The 16540-nt window shown below is 53.0% G+C and overlaps 1 protein-coding gene across 2 annotated transcripts in view; it reads left to right on the forward strand.

Moving 5' to 3' along the window:
* The window catches only part of KCNAB1 (potassium voltage-gated channel subfamily A regulatory beta subunit 1), a 90115-nt gene that overhangs the window by 35241 nt on the left and 38334 nt on the right, over positions 1-16540 (forward strand). Inside the window, exon 1 of one of the 2 annotated variants that reach the window (XM_078869536.1) lies at positions 14753-15473. The exons of the other annotated variant lie outside the window; for it this stretch is intronic. Coding sequence (XP_078725662.1) covers positions 15208-15473 — 266 coding nt within the window. The 5' untranslated portion in view covers positions 14753-15207. Of the gene's footprint in view, positions 1-14752; positions 15474-16540 lie in introns of those variants that run through there. 2 annotated transcript variants of the gene reach the window in all.

Genomic DNA, 16540 nt, shown 5'->3' on the forward strand with positions numbered 1-16540 from the left:
TAAAATAAAATTAGTTGAATAGATTTCGGTCAGATATCAATCACCACCGTCGTTAGCTATGGCCAGGAATCAATTTCAATTTGCAAACCACGGTTCCATTTATCCATCCCCACCACACTCCCTACTCTTTATCGGGCTCCCAAAACGACGAGTCCACCTCTCTACGTGTCTCCCTCTCTCTGTGTCTGGCGCGATGTTCGCTACGGTCGCTCTCCCCCGCTCTCCGCCCCCCCCCCATATCTGCACACAGTCGCAGTTACTGTTGACGCCGTTCTGCTTGGGTCGCTTTAACCGAGCCGGATCGAGTGCCAGGCCACGTCTATAAATAGGCAGCGCGCCCGACCGCCAGTGGCGAAGCGCGCTCGGCGCTCTGCGCGCGCACGGCGCCGTTGGCGCTCTCGGTCGAGGAAGTCGATGGGAGATTTTGCTTTTTTTCCTGCTGAGCCAGCGCCCCCCCCCCAACCCCCGAATCAAACCCAGAGGTGGACGATCCTGGCACAACCGCGCGCGTGTTGTGACGTCCCCCATCGCCTGCCCCACCCGCTCCAGACTGGCCGCGATCCGACTCGTGAGCTGGAGACGGTTGTCCGTCCCGTGCTCGCAGAGCTGCGCGCTGGCTTCTGGTTGCCGAACGAATAAGTCACACACACACACACAGCGCTCGCTACAAATGAACCACGCTACCCCCTCGCTGATCTCGTCGAGGAGTCTAAAGCAGCGGGCCAACTCCGGCGGTTTTTGGCTCAGCCATCGAACGAAGACGGTCCCACTGCATCGCGCGGCGCTCTCAGATGCTCTTTTGCGGCCGTCTGGGAACGCCCTTCAGATATTAGGAAGCAAAGCCGTAATTATAATATATATTGGGGGGGACAGATCCCCCCCCCTCCACCGCCAATATTCAAATATGCTCAAAATGTCCCCCCCCCAATATATTGCTGAAAAATAGATTTCTGTTAATATGATTGTGGTTATGGTTTTATTTTATTAATCCCCAATCTCTGCCTTTACATACAATGCAACAAGAAAAGGTAAAAAAAACAGAGCAATGTAATACAATACACTATTAGACATTATTGTAAAAAAAAAAGTCCATCCTATGTGTTTTCAAAACAGACCCCCTGGAAGATTTGGTGCCCCCCCCCAATGTTGACTCCATGGCTACGGCCTTGTGAGGAAGCCACCGGGAGCATTGAACATCGAATTGAAAACTAATTTCTTTAGAACTTCCGTTTTGTATTCAGTTTACTCCCTTTATCTCGCACCTCCGATTAGCGCGGTTGGCTACGTAGGGTGCGAAAGAAGTTCAACAATAACCGTCGCCGTAGCGCGGAATGCCTAAGCGCAGCGCCACTAATCACGAGCGCATCGCGATATATTACAGCGCCTCTGTGTAGCCCCTTGGTGGATTGCGACATCGCAGGAGCCGTAGGGGAACGACAATGGCTTGGGGAGGAGACCTTTATCCTCAAGTGGAAAAATTATGGCGAATGATTAACGATGAGAGACATTTTCGTTATCATTTTTTTTATTCGAGTCATATGGATTGGGGGGGGGGGGCAGAAGGAAAAAAAATTAAAGGTGAAATCTCAACGGAGGAAGTTCGGCAAGGGATGTCTGGAAAGAGACCAGAAAGGCAGTGGAGCAGAAAATGCTCGATAGGACGCAGGGAAATCTTGACTTGAAGCTTTCGTGACCGCAGAAATGCATACTCTTTGGGTATTTCGGTAAAGTCACGGAGGTAGAAAAAATAATATATCACGACGTTTCGATCGCAACAAGAAGACGGTCGCTTGTTGTTGCGATCGAAACGTCGTGATCAATTATTTTTTCTACCTACGTGACTTTGCCGAAAGAATCAAAGAGTATGGATTCCCGCAGTCACGAAAGCTTCAAATCAAGATCGCAGGAATTCATATTCTTTGGGTCTGTCGGTAAAGTCACGTAGATAGGTTCAAAGAAAATAACAAAAAAATCTACGACGTTTCGATCACCAGACAAGCGATCGAAACGTCGTAGATGTTTTGTCATTTTCTTTGAACCTATCTCCGTGACTTTACCGACAGACCCAAAGAACCGGACGCAGGGAAGTTTGAGTCAAAGCGACGAAAGAGGCGCGCTGGGGGCAGTGCTGACGCGCCTCGATAAGCGCCAGCCACGGCTATCGTGAGCCGCGAGTGACACCGGAACCAATCCTTGGCTCCACCAAACTCTTACTGACCAGCAGGGTGAAGTATGGTCAAACCACGCCGGTGCCAGATACATGCTGGGGGCGGCGTGGAGGGGGGGGGCTTCGCCCATCGGTAGATTGACGCGCTGCATTCACCAGCATGCGGGTGTGCACGCACACCCTTCTAACACGCACAAAGACACAAATTAAGCGACTTTAATAATATAATTCTACGGCATAAACACCTCCGATCAGCACGGTTGGCTGCTCACAATGTGAAAGAAGTTCCACATCCGTACAAACAACGACACATGTCGTGTACAGCGATTCATAACCCGATTAATGACCACTCGCGATTTGAATCCCACATTCGGTGCCGCGAAAAGTACTGCGAAGTGCTCCGATGTCTCGATTACTTCCCATGATTCGCTAACCCTTGCTCTTGTTTTCGGGTGGCACCCCGTGGAGCGAAACGTCGGACAACGCGCGGCACGAAGCCGGCACCACGTCGGAGCGCCTACACGCGCGTGGAGGACACACGCACACACAAAACACTGCGCAGGAGAATCGTTGCCCATCAGAGCTCTTATATCTCTTGACTTTAAACTTTCGTGGCCGCAGCAATTCATATTCTTGGTTCTTTCGGTAAAGTCACGTAGATATAAAATAAAACTCATGAAATAAAATGTTAGGCTTTTATTTTTATTGTATTAAAAAACATTTTATCTACGTGACTTTACCGAAAGAACCAAGAATATCGCTCTTATATCGCCATCCTCTTAAGGCCACACACACAACGTGTTATTCACGGGTGCGTCGACTTCTCCGTAAACTACTCTCCTGGCTACTCAGCACAAACGAAGAGCAAAACGCATCCGGCAAATGGTTCCACGCTTACCTGTTCATTGTAGCGCTCCCCCATTCCCCACTACACCGGCCTTCCTTTGGCTATCACAGTGAATTGCTTACGCACAGTGCTCGCTGTGTGTTAAGCGCGGACGGCTGCGGTGCGTTTTGATGTATTGCCGTGGGCCACGAGACGGGGGCCTTGACTCGGGGAGACGCAGAGAGCGCTGCTGCTTCTCTTCGCGGGAGAGCCTCGCCATCACTTTGTTACACTTTTGGCTGCATCGACAACATCTTTTGGTCGGCCCAGATGGCCTCAACGGCGAACGTAAGCACTTTGCAGCTCGGCAGGGCGTCATGTAACTCGTTGGTTGTGCGCGAACGCACGTGACCACTAACGAACGCACGTGTTCACTAACGCTCTCTATTTCCAACGTCGTCCGATACGATCCGTTGTGTTTTTCAGCACAAGTTTTTTTTTGTTCCTTTTCAATCGAAGGCAATTATTCGAGCGCACCCACCCCCCCTACACACCACGAGGTTCCTTCCCCCGGACGAGGGCGGCAGATTAATTATTTGTCTAGGGCGCGGTCGGAGTGGCGGGAGGTCCCGGGGGGGGTGGAGGGGCGAAGCTGGAGAACGCTGCAGTTCCCAACCGGTGATTTCTGACTCGAGTAGAATTAATCAATGCTCAGTGGGGAGATGGGAAGGCGGGAGGAGAGCGAGGGAGACGTAAATACAAAGGAAAGCGCGGTGACGATCGCACGCATTAAGCGAGAATGCTTTGAGCTCATCACAATGCACTTTGCACGAATGCATTCGTTTTATGGCCATTAAATATTGTGTTGGAATTCAACTGCAGCGCATTGTCAAAGGTGTCCACGTGGTGACGGCGATTGGGGAGTTGTGTTTGTTTACGTTTCTGATTCGTCTCGGATTAGTTGCCGATCATTTAATTAAAAAGAAAACTACACCCACGTTTAAAAGGGTACATTAACTTTCATAGGCCACGTGGCACTGATGGATGAAGGCCCTCCGCATACCACGTGGTTGTCTTGACCCCTGGTCAGTGCTGGTTGGTGAAAGGCCCCCGGGGAAGCCCAGCGCCGGTTCAGCTATCGACACCTTTCCGTGACCAGGTCTAAAGCTCGGGTGCCTTGCTCTACGTATGTGCATTGTATGTTCGTTTAATCGCCACCGAAATATCGTAATCAGCTTGCAAATGTTGTGGGGTTTACTCTCCGACACACCGCTGTGCTGAACTCGTAACTAATTGGCACTTTTTGTTTAGCCGGCTCTCTGTGTTGCATTCCATTACATTTCCAAACGATTTGCTAAATTTTGTTTTCTCAAACTATTTATCGCTCTAAAAATTCACCAGGCTCTCACAGGGCCATTCGATCTTCTTTCCCTCGGTCGCTTCGGGGTGGATTCATTGACATGCTGATATCTCTGCCCCAACAGACCCACCTCTCTCTCTCTGCCCCCCCCTCTCTCGACTTAAGGCCTCGACAGAGGCATTGGGTCTCTGTGTGTCTATGGGGCCGTCTATAAATGACGTCACGCGATTTTGGAAGATTTTTGACCCCCCCCCTTCGTCACACGACGTCACAAAAAGTCAGACCCCCCCTCAAATATGACGTCACAAAGCTCTGCCCCCCACCCCAAAAGCATGCTTCAAATCACTTAAAACTATTTTCATTGTAGTGCGTATTTAATGTGACGCTGCACTCTGATGTTGTAGGAGAAAACATTTATTAAGAAGTCTATTTAATTAAGTAGAACGTGTTGTCTATACCCGATGTCATTTGATTTTGAATCTAACGAATATCCGCGGTGTCTGCACAGCGCGACCACGGCGCCAAGTCCTAGCGCTCGGTGCTTCTGCGGAAGGACGATGCGGAGCCGCAGAGCCGGCGAACGTGCGGCCGATGGCTCGGTTCAAGTAGAAAGAGGCCGGTCTCAGCGAGCGAGCTGCTGACGGAGACCGCGCAGTGGAGTCTGTTGCACTGCGTCAGGGTGGCAGCGCGTGAACTCTCTGGCACGTGGTCGTGGCGGGGTCACGGCACGATCCGAATGTGTCCGTCCGGTGCTCGCCGAGCTGCGTTGGCTTCCGGTTGCCAAACGAATTCGTTCCAAGGTCGCACTCGTTACACACCCACAGCGCTTTCCACAAATGCACCACAATACCGTGTTGATTGTGTCAAGGGACATAAAGCATCCTCGCAGCAGCAGCTTTTGGCTGGCCATCGAACAAAGACGGTCACCGCATCGCGCGCTTCAGCATGCGCTTCTGCGGCCGTCTGGAACGCTCTATATTCTGATATTCGGAAGCTATTGGAGCTAAGCACTTTTAAATCATCTAGATTGGCAAACTCAATTCTTAAAAACCGCTTTTAGTGTTTAGTTTGATGTCCTTCCCCTGCACCTCCGATGATAATGATCGCGGTTGGCTATTTACGGTGCGATAGAAGTTAAACATACACACGCCGTGCACCCGTGCCGCCCATGTAGGGATAATCGCTGCTCAATTTAGTCCACACTACCCGCCTTGCCGTACATACGCTACAAAGTCAAAAGTGATTCCCTGCTCAAGTGGCCATTGAGGCAGTTCTCATATCCTGAGCCAGTGGTGGAAATTCCACATTCCCATGGCGAGGGAGGATAACCACTGATGGCTTCTCCACAGAGTGGTTCTTGTTTTGTTGACCCTGCAGGGTTGATGGGCTGAGTCAACTCCCAACCAGGATTTGACCTCGCAACCTTCTGATGCTGAGCAGCTCACTCTACCACTGAGGCACCTGAACGATAACACATTTCTGCGGAGGGAGCTGGTAGGAACGTTGGGTTGCTCGGTCAATGGCCAGGGTCAACGGCGGCGTGGTGTATTCCGCAAATATGCCCGACTGTGAGGGCGGGCACAAGCTGGCGTGAGTAGGTTAAACGTTGAGTTTTATAAGGGCACCACGGGGTGACCAGCCCCTCCCCTCCCCACCCAGCCCCACCCCTCCCACCCCCCACCCAGCCCCACCCTCCCCACCCAGCCCCTCCCCCCCCTCCCAGCCCCTCCCCACCCTCCCCTCCCAGCCCCTCCCCACCCTCCCCACCCAGCCCCTCCCCACCCTCCCCTCCCCACCCAGCCCCACCCTCCCCACCCAGCCCCTCCCTACCCTCCACTCCCCACCCAGCCCCACCCTCCCCACCCAGCCCCTCCCTGCACGACGGACGGATACAATAATCTCCTGTGGGCTGGTGGAACCAGTGGGTTCCTACCAGTATAGCTACGCGACGTGTATTCCTGCATAACAAGCGATACCAGGGTAAGAATAGTGATTGGTATCCATGGTAAATGATAGACGAGATCAAGTATTTATCATCGCTTGAATAAACATCAACGTGTTGACCTCGGGGTTGCGTGTCAACTGTGCAACAGTCAGAATCAGAATCTGTATTTATACCGGAGGAATCCGATGAGCTATGAAGCTCTTTTTGACAGTCGCCGCGATCTAGCCGAAGGGTGGAAGCGATGGTGAGGGTCTGGTGGCATCGCTGGTACTGCCCGCTATGACCTCTTGACCTTGACGCTGATTGACATTCCAGTTCAAGTCGATTCTGTTGCAGCAGGCAACGCATCTCGCGAGACTAGGACGAGTCTCATCTGCAAGAGCGTCCTGGGAAAGCGTCGACTGAAAGTGTGGACAGAGCGCGGCACTCGCTCACCACTCGACGAGAGACGTCCGTGCCGACCGCCAACCCGAACGCGACGCCCCTCGGCTTGGCGCACGGGGGCATCGCTGAGTCAAGGGGGCAATGGCTGCGAATAATCCGCGAACGTCTCCGCGGTTAGCGCAATGGCACGGCGAAGAAGTAGAGGCGCGCTATGGATTTTGAGTTTTTTAAATAGCCGTGCTGAAAAATTGATGCGGCGGCCTTTGCGCGCCACCGCAGGTGAATTTTGCCGCTCGGCTCCGGTGGGTGACTGGGGGGGGGGGCAGGGAGTGTGGTTTAAAATCCGACGTCGTGTGCACGTCGGGGACGCGTGCATTATTGATGCTTTACGGGGGTGACACCGATGCGCGGCCTCAATTTTACACGAAAAGCATTAACCGATGCGAGCAACCTTTTGACCGACTTCCTCCCGCAACCCCAACACAGCCCCCTTCCCGAGTTTATTGCTCCCCCTTACAACGGCGAAGCTCTCAAAATTATAGCTTTGAGAATTAAACAAAAAAAAATCGGTTTTGACCGTCGCACGACGAACGTAACTCTTAAGTGGCGGAGCGGGCGGGGAAGTGCTGAACCCACCGCCCCACCTCTGCGGAACAGAGGTCACCTGAAGGGGACCTCGGAGCATTTATCGCCGATAGATCCCAGCGGAGACGTTTGTCTCGTGGCACGAAGGCAGGGGGATGAACGATACACCGCTCGTGACAACGGTGACAACAACAAAAAAACCTCTCGGCACCACCACCACCACCACGCTGAGCAGCACGCGAGATGCCTCTGATCGAACTTCGAAGGCATGGGTGGAGATTTGACTTTTATATTTGGGGGGGGGGGGGGGTTGGGGCAAGGGTTCGCTTTGTCCCTGACATTAGGAATCGCGGGTGCATAGGCTTTTATGAATCTTAATTGTAAACTTCTGAAAATAAATTAACAAAGGTGTCCATCCCTTGTTGTTGTTGTACCAGTTCCCCAATCTGACCCGCCATCGTCATCCACGCAAGCGGATATATTGATAATCCATAGCAGCTAATGTGCCCCCCCCCCCCATTAACAACAAAGCCACTTCCCATTGTCTCCACCACTTAGTTGTAACCAGCTCATAATGTGCAATTCTGGTGCAGTGAGAATGGCATCATCTGTTGTGGAGCCTTAAGTGCCCATCGAAGGAAGGACAGTGCTTGAGTGCAACACATAAATGCTGTTTCGTAAGCCTCTTGCATTAACGGGATTTCATTTCCTCACAGCCACGAGAGAGCCCATGGAGATATTTCTCTTTTGAAAGATTCATATTTTACAACCATTTCCCGGACATTAAGACACACACCTTTTTACCCTCTAATATTCAAAAAAAGAAATAACATTTATCTTATTTACCAAGTAAAGCCCACTGAGCCGTGAACGATATTCAGATACGAGCTGGCCCCACGTGGTAATAGCTCATCGCGGTGGCTTTTTCGTCACGCGTGGGAATGCATCGCACCAGCTAAATCATCTGAACGCATCATGTTGATTCTAAATGTTGAGGGCAAAACCTGGGGACCTGAGGAGATACCCACGTGACCACCATGGGGAGGAAGAGAACAGGTGGACTCCAAATAAACGACTAAACTATATTTTTATTTTACCAGGTAAGGCCGACTGTGCTATACAGCTCAAGGAAGTGGCTTATCACGTGGAAATGTACAGCCGAATACTCTGATCGCATGCTTCTAAATGTATAGGAAATAACCGGAGGACCCGTCAAAATCCACGCGACCACGGGGAGAGAGACACACAAACTCCAAAAATACAGCAGGCGTCAGGGTCGGGATCGATCCCACGACCTCCTGCGTATCAGGCGAGGTAGTTAACATCTCCCTACCGCGGCGCCCTTGGGTTCGATATCAAGAAAGAGTTGCTGGAGCGCCTCATCTCCCGGTATGGGTGTGCGTGTGTGACCAGATTTGCGCGACCTGACATGGGGCACACGTTTGCGGTGAGGCCTAATTTCCGGAGCGTGTGATTATAATCCAGAGGATGCGGTCAATGTATGAAATAAATCGAGCGCACGGTTGTGCTTCGTCATCTGTGGTCGATTCCACGGCAAATGCAATTACAGCCTGCGACACAGAGCAAAAGTCTCGTTTGGGATTTCATCATCATCATCTTCATCATCATGAGCGGCCATAATCAATCCAATTAATCACCGTCCCCCGTGGTCCTGCAATGTCATCGCTTGGGATGCAATCGTTTCCAAATGTCCTCAACTCTGGGTGGAGACGTGACACGGTGGTTTGACACAAGCTTGATTTCCGGTTGTGGCTATCGTCTGCGGCGAGCGAGAACGCAATCAGTCGTCACCCACCCCCCCGTTCCCCTACCTCACCAACCCGCATTGACCACCAGTCTGGTGAAGTATGGCTCAGCAATGTACTGGCCACGTGCCGTCGCTGATATGAGACGGCAAATATGATTAACCCATCGTGAAGTACCCTCTGGTAGCCGCGCTTCATTGAGACCGCTCCTCTTGCGATATGAACACATTCCGCATGAAGTGCATCCACGGGCCGCTTGAATGCATATCCCTCGTTATCTTATTCATGAGCCATCACTCCAGCTCGGTCACTCTGACATCTGCGTATCGCCCCCCCCACCACCCCGCCTCTCTGCGTGGGTCGAGCCTGTATTGACGAGCTCACGCACAAGACGTACACAACGAATGTGTGTGCGTGTGATGTGCGTCTACACAAGTAGAATAATGCTGGTAGGAACCTCCTGGTTACACCAGCCTACAGGGGATTATTGTGTCCGTCCGTCCGTCGTGCAGGGAGGGGCTGGGTGGGGAGGGAGGGGCTGGGTGGGGAGGGGAGGGTGGAAAGGAGCTGGGTGGGGAGGGTGGGGAGGGGCTGGGTGGGGAGGGTGGGGAGGGTCTGGGTGGGGAGGGTGGGGCTGGGTGGGGGGTGGGAGGGGTGGGGCTGGGTGGGGAGGGGCTGGTCACCCCGTGGTGCCCTTATAAAACTCAACGTTTAACCTACTCACGCCGGCTTGTGCCCGCCCTCACAGTCGGTCATATTTGCGGAATACACCACGCCGCCGTTGACCCTGACCATTGACCGAGCAACCCAACGTTCCTACCAGCTCCCTCCGCAGGAAAATGTGTTAGTTGCGTGAAATCGTCACACGTGGTGCTGGTCACTCACTCGGCCTTAATAGGTGTTCGCTAACTTGCCCCAACAGTCTATTGGGGCGAAACCGGCCACCTGAGTTCGATTTCCCGCTCACGGCCAACATCCGTCCTGGGCCTCCTCTAGGTCGTCTCAGTCTCAAACAAGTACCCGGTGCGATGTGTAAACATCGCCGCTGGGGTGGCAAAGGCGGCCCGGCGTGGTGCTGACCACCTAACCACCTCGTGTGCCACAGTGCCGGCCTTCATTCGGTGCACGCTTACGACACTTGCCCCGACAGGTCACGCAGGCTACACGGGGCGTCTTTGTCATTGCGGGTGGGCGTGACGTTCGGATTTTTTTTTCTGCGCGTGTAATTTCAAACATATATTCCTCTTCGGCGTGCTTGGTTAACCCCTTTAATTAAAAACCTTGTACTCAAAAAAGGTTTCCGACACTCCGGCGTAATGAATATTCATTTTAGGAGTCAATGTTTGGCTTGTTCTTGTCTCAACGGCGCATGTTCCATGAAGAAAGAGAGACGTGGCGCTGGGAGCCCCGCGCAAAGTAATTGCACCTGGCAATGAAATCTGCAGCGTTAGCTGAGGCTCACAACATCGCGGACCCAATGCCTCAACGCTCGCACAATTACACTACTCCCTCGCGGGCATCACACCTGCCCACAGGCTTGTGGGTGATTCATGCGTTTTGTTCATCCTGCCTATCAACTTCTCGTGCGGTGACAATGCCTTATAAGGAAAACACAACAAAGCTTTCGTGACCGCAGGATTTTGTTTTGCCATTGGCAGCTGCTGACAGCGAGCGGTGCACCACCAGTGAGATGACGAAACGCAACTATCGTTCTTTTCGTTGTGCCTCTAGGGATGTTTTATTCCTCTGTGTAGCCACATCGAGGGGCACACCTTCTATACCCTTTAACACGTGGGCTGTCACGGCCAATATCGCGTAAGTATATCAATGTGTCGTTAAACCTGCCACCACCCGACACAGCCAATTAGTCAAGGTTTGTCACCTAAACAAAACGTGGCAATGAGTTACGAGTACAGCACACCGGTGTGTTGGAGAGTAAACCCACAACATTTGCGCTTCGAGTACTACAATTCGTGGGCGATTACAACAACCAGCATCATCAGGCGAGTTGCTGGAATTGTGAAGATGTCTTCCTGTCTCGGTCTCAGAAGAAGAAGAAAAACACACACGGGCTGTGCTGTAATCCTGCATGGGTCGCTGGCTAACCGCGCCGATGCTGCCACTGCAAAGGTAGGGGGGGGGGACTGGGTGAGAGGCGAGAGCACGGCAGAGAGGTAGAGAGGCACGTGGGTGGAAGGGAGGACAACCACCCACCCACGCTTGTTGGGCAACAGCGGCTCTCTGACAACGAGGCCCCCACCGATGGCTGAGACCTCTCCACACCAGCTGAGGTGTTCACACCCAGCACACACGGGGCATACCCGCGACAGTGCTGCAGAGGCTGCGCTCACAATCAAGTAGGCGGTCACTCAGAGAAGAGCAAAGTTCCTTACGGGGCTATGTCAGGCCACTCCACTGCACGTGGCAGGGTCAAGTCAGGCCACTCCACTGCACGTGGCAGGGCCAAGTCAGCCACTCCACTGCACGTGGCAGGGTCAAGTCAGGCCACTCCACTGCACGTGGCAGGGCCAAGTCAGCCACTCCACTGCACGTGGCAGGGTCAAGTCAGCCACGCCACTGCAAGTCCGTGGGCTGAGTCAGCAAGCACGCGGCCTCACAGCTGCCCTGTGAGCAGGACTTCAGTCCCAGGACCAAGGCAAGGATCGGGAGCGCGGCGGAACAAGGCGGACCTCCGCCCTCTGAGTCTTCTGATCTCGACGACAACCAAAGGGACCTCACCGAACAGACACCCGCGACACTTTGATCCTTCACGACGCATCGTCGTCAGGTCATCAAGGCGGGACAATGAGGGGAAAGTCGACAGCCCAGGCGCCAGTGTTAAGCGACGACAATTTCCCCGTGATAATAAATGCCAGGATAGGGTCGTTGTGGAGATACGATGTAACCGCTAGGCACACACAGTAAGATGGACACATCACCGAGGGTACGCCGCTGCGTTCTTGTGTGATTCCGCGTACTGTATCGCTGTGCCGTTCAGTAGTTCGTCATGGACCGCTCAGAAACCGCTTTACAACGGTCCGCGTTACAATGGTCCACGTTACAATAGTACAAGTTACAATGGTAAAGTTACAATGGTACACGTTACAATGGTTCGCGTTACAATGGTACACGTTACAATGGTACACGTTACAATGGTTCGCGTTACAATGGTACACGTTACAATGGTACACGTTACAATGGTACACGTTACAATGGTGCGCGTTACAATGGTACACGTTACAATGGTGCGCGTAACAATGGTACACGTTACAATGGTGCGCGTTACAATGGTACACGTTACAATAGTGCACGTTACAATGGTGCACGTTACAATGACCCACGTTACAATGATCCACGTTACAATGGTACACGTTACAATGATGCACGTTACAATGGTGCGCGTTACAATGGTACATGTTACAATGTTACACGTTACAAAGGTGCGCCTTACAATGGTACACGTTACAATGGTACAAATTACAATGATGCGCGTTACAATGGTACACGTTACAATGGTACACGTTACAATAGCACGCGTTACAATGGTACACGTTACAACGGTGCACGTTACAATGGTGCACGTTACAATGGTGCGCGTTACAATGGTACGCGTTACAATGATACACGTTACAATGGTAAACGTTACAATGATGCGCGTTACAATGATGCACGTTACAATGGTGCACGTTACAATAGTGCAAGTTACAATGGTGCACGTTACAATGGTGCGCGTTACAATGGTGCACGTTACAATGGTACACGTTACAATGACGCACGTTACAATGGTACACGTTACAATGGTGCACGTTACAATGGTGCGCGTTACAATTGTACACGTTACAATGGTACACGTTACAATGGTGCGCGTTCCGCGTTGTGCCAAAAGTGTTCTCGCGTGGAAGCGTTTTAGCCACATGAAATATGCACTACAATGACAATAGTTTAAAGCGATTGGAAGCATGTTTTATTTGGGGGGGGGGGGCAGAGCTTTGTTACGTCATATTTGAGGGGGGGGGGTCTGACTTTTTGTGACGCCTTGTGACGAAGGGGGGGGGGGAGTAAAAATCGCGTGACGTCATTTATGGACTGCCCCTTTAAGCTGCGGCGTAGCGAAACGCGTGCCCGCAAATTGCACCGGCAGACACGGCGAGCAGCTGCATGAGTTGCGTGAACATGCCATTAATGGAGCCCATCGGCACAATGATTGCATAATGCGTGTGAGGAGGGGTGGCCGGAGGCGGTTCGCCAGTGGAACGCGATCAGAGGCGATTTGAAGCACGCGGACTGCGCGTGCCGCACGAGAGAGCGAATGGGGAGAGCGAGGGAGTGAGCGAGAGACGGGGAGTGGCAGAGGGGATTTGTAGGTGGTGGGGATGAGGGGTCCGATTGAACGGGTGCTGATGTGCGGTGAGGTTTGGATGGGGGAGAGATGGGGGGGGCTGGGTTTACAGGGGGAGTGGCGAGCGGGCAAGGGGAGGAGGAGGAGGTGGAGACTCGTGCACATGAATGCCCTGGTGGTCCTGGGGGGTGGGGGTTTCGTGTGGAGTGGGGGGTGGTGGAGGGAGGGAGAGTGCTGGCGCGCTACCACTCGTCCGCGGGGCCGTGTCTCCCTATAAAGGCCCCCACCGTCTGCCGAGCGGCGAACGCTGCGCGTGAATAGGATTCTGCTGGAGCCTGAGAAGAGTGGAAGTTGTGGTGCTCGTGCGCTCGTGCGCCGTGTCGGCCTTCATCGGTGCTGCTACTCGCTAGCGGCACTCACCCCAACAGTCTGTTGAGGCTGTACGTGGAGGCGGGGGAGAGGAGGGGAATCCGTTGTCTTCGTAGTGTGCGCCCGTGTCGGACCCACGCAGTTTTTTTTTTCCAGCGAACGCCTTCAAATGATGCCGGTCGAGGGGGCGCAAGCATTGGGTGAATGAGTGCAGGAGCCGTGCTTCTTTTTTCTTCTGAAACTCACAGCGGGACAGCTGTCAAAGTTTGTTTTTGTTCTCTCACTCCGATGGCCTCTTTAACAGTTGGGGATCTTTGCGTCTGACCAAGGCAGGTTACCCGCACGGAAAAGCCAAGGGCGCGAAGTTTCGTGATTTTTGCTTCTTGTTTTACATTTGCCGTACGAATCGTGCGTTTGTGTCAATTGCGGATGCCGCGTTGTCATTCAGCCGAGAGACCACTCGCGTTGTCTTCACCATTGCTGGAAGATTTGATAACATTCAATAGCGGGCAATAGATGAGCTTGCAATTATACAGGGACCGTGCGTGAAATGTGCCGAGTTCTATTTTAGTTGCCGTTGAGACGCATGAGTACTACGAGCCGCGTGGGAGGCGTTTCCCTAACGCACAGAAATATTATAGTTGTTGCTATTTTTAGGCGGCGGAATTTGGCCGGAGGATACTCGGTCTGACAGGGCTGGAGAGGCATTTGCTTCCAGGAAACAATGAAATGCGAGGATTGAAAAAAAAACATTCGGAAGCATTCGAGGTCCATGTTGAGAGCATCTCTTGATGAAGCACTGATAGAAAGCGAACCGATGCAATGGGATGATATGAAATAGGCTGGTATTACAAAGGTCGAAAGAGTAACTTTCAATGGAGAGCTGGATGTAATTGAATTCGTAAACATTTCAGTTGCTAAATATTGCGGAGAGGGGGGTGGGGTGGGGGGGAATCCACCATGATCGTGTTAAGAAGACGCAATTGTGGAACACCTGTCAGAAAATAAATTTCAAACGAATCACCCGGAGGAGATCGTTCGTTGACAACGCAAGACGGCTTCGAGACAAATTTCAAGCAGGCCTCGGCAAGACCACGGCGACCCGGCGCGGAGGGACACGGACCCCTCTGATCGGCAACACACACAGCGGCAACCACTCTCCGACTCGCCAGGCACTCCGGCCCTGAGTAAACTCCACCAGGCCTCGGCATCGGACTAAATTGTTGTCCTTCGCCCGCGCCTCCGATTATCAGGGTTGGCCACGTGCGGTGCGAAAGAAGTTCAACGCGCGTGCATCAGCCGGTCGGAGCCGTCAACTGCTGAATCGGCCACCGTCGGCCCATCGGCCCGGACCGGGTAGATCGGCTCGGAACGTGCGGACTGCGCTAAAACCTTGCGGTGGGGGTGTGTGGGGATACGAGCGTCGGAAACGTTTCAACAAAGCCTCGGAGAGGGGCGGCTAGAAGATGCAGGTGTCCATCGCGTGCACGGAGCACGCCATGAAGGGCCGGGGCGCCGGCGGGTCCTCGGGCGGCGATGAGCGGCGCCAGACGTCGCAGAACAGCCCGGGCCCCGGCCTGGGGAACGGCGCGCGCACAAAGTTCCGCGCCATCGCGATGGTGGCGCGCAGCGTGACGTCCGCCTTCCCCGTTGGCACGGGGGGCGGCGGCGGGGGTCACGGCGCCGGGCCGCCCCGGGAGTGGACAGGGAAGCACAGCAGCATGAAGTACAGGTCGGTGCAACGTGGCGCGCTCCGACCGGCTTGGCCGGCTCGCTGGCCCGGCTGAGATCCTGGGCTCGAATGCAGGGCCGGGCTAACGCGTCTTCGTCGTGTTCTCATTTTCTCGTTTGTGCGGCCGCTTCGTGTAGACGCAGAGCGGCGGCTACGATTTCACGTGCAGGGGGTTTGAGGCAGACAACCGCGTTGGGAAGTGGCGGAGGAGTGTCGCTTGCCCGTGATTTAAAGGGCATTTTCAAAAGTGGAGCGATTCGATGGCTTTGGCACAATGGGTAGGCTCGCTCGCTCTCTGGCTGGATGTTTGGTTGCTTCGTTTGCCGAGCTGGCTACCAGCTCGTTTGGCTGGCTGGCAGCAAGGGATTTGATGTAAAATTTGAGGCTGGGTGGCCTACCTGGTAGCATAGAATACTATGAAGATATCCCCCCCCCCACATCTCTCTTTGCCATTTAAAACATTGTTAGGCTAAAAAGAAAAATCACTCAAGGGGGGTTCAATGTGACCAGCCGCTGCCTTCATGAGGTGCCTTTAGCCAGTTGCATAAAATTCCTGAAGTGAAATTTCCCCTTAATACCGACGTAACATCGGGAAGCTAATAGAGATTATCTTATCACTGAAGATATTTCATGCACTGATTTTCAGCTAGGGCCTGGCCACGTGAAGCTGTGTTTTGTTTGCGAGCGGCTTATGAAGTTACTTAGGTTCCTGTGTCCAGCGCCCCTTAATTTGTCATTGAGAGTGAAGGGAAGTTGGTGCTCATCAGTCCGGCAGCCTATGAGGGCTCTCCCAGGCAGCTCGGAGAGCCCGCGACCATTTTCATAAACCACTTTAGATAGAATATCTACCATAATTATTCTGATTCGGATAGAAATTTGAGGAATTTTTGCGTCCAGTGTGTTGTCCTTCCTCCAGCACCTTCGATCAGCACGACGTTTTGCCACGTAAGGTGCGACAAGAAGCCCAAAGTACATACGCACATCTCATGATGTTTTATGTGACTGACCAACGGCCGTTCGAAGCTGCACCGGCAACGATTTGTGGTGCTGACTCTGCAAGGGATCCC

This window comes from Lampetra fluviatilis, chromosome 28, assembly GCF_964198595.1.
Source record: "Lampetra fluviatilis chromosome 28, kcLamFluv1.1, whole genome shotgun sequence".
Classification (NCBI taxonomy): domain Eukaryota; kingdom Metazoa; phylum Chordata; class Hyperoartia; order Petromyzontiformes; family Petromyzontidae; genus Lampetra; species Lampetra fluviatilis.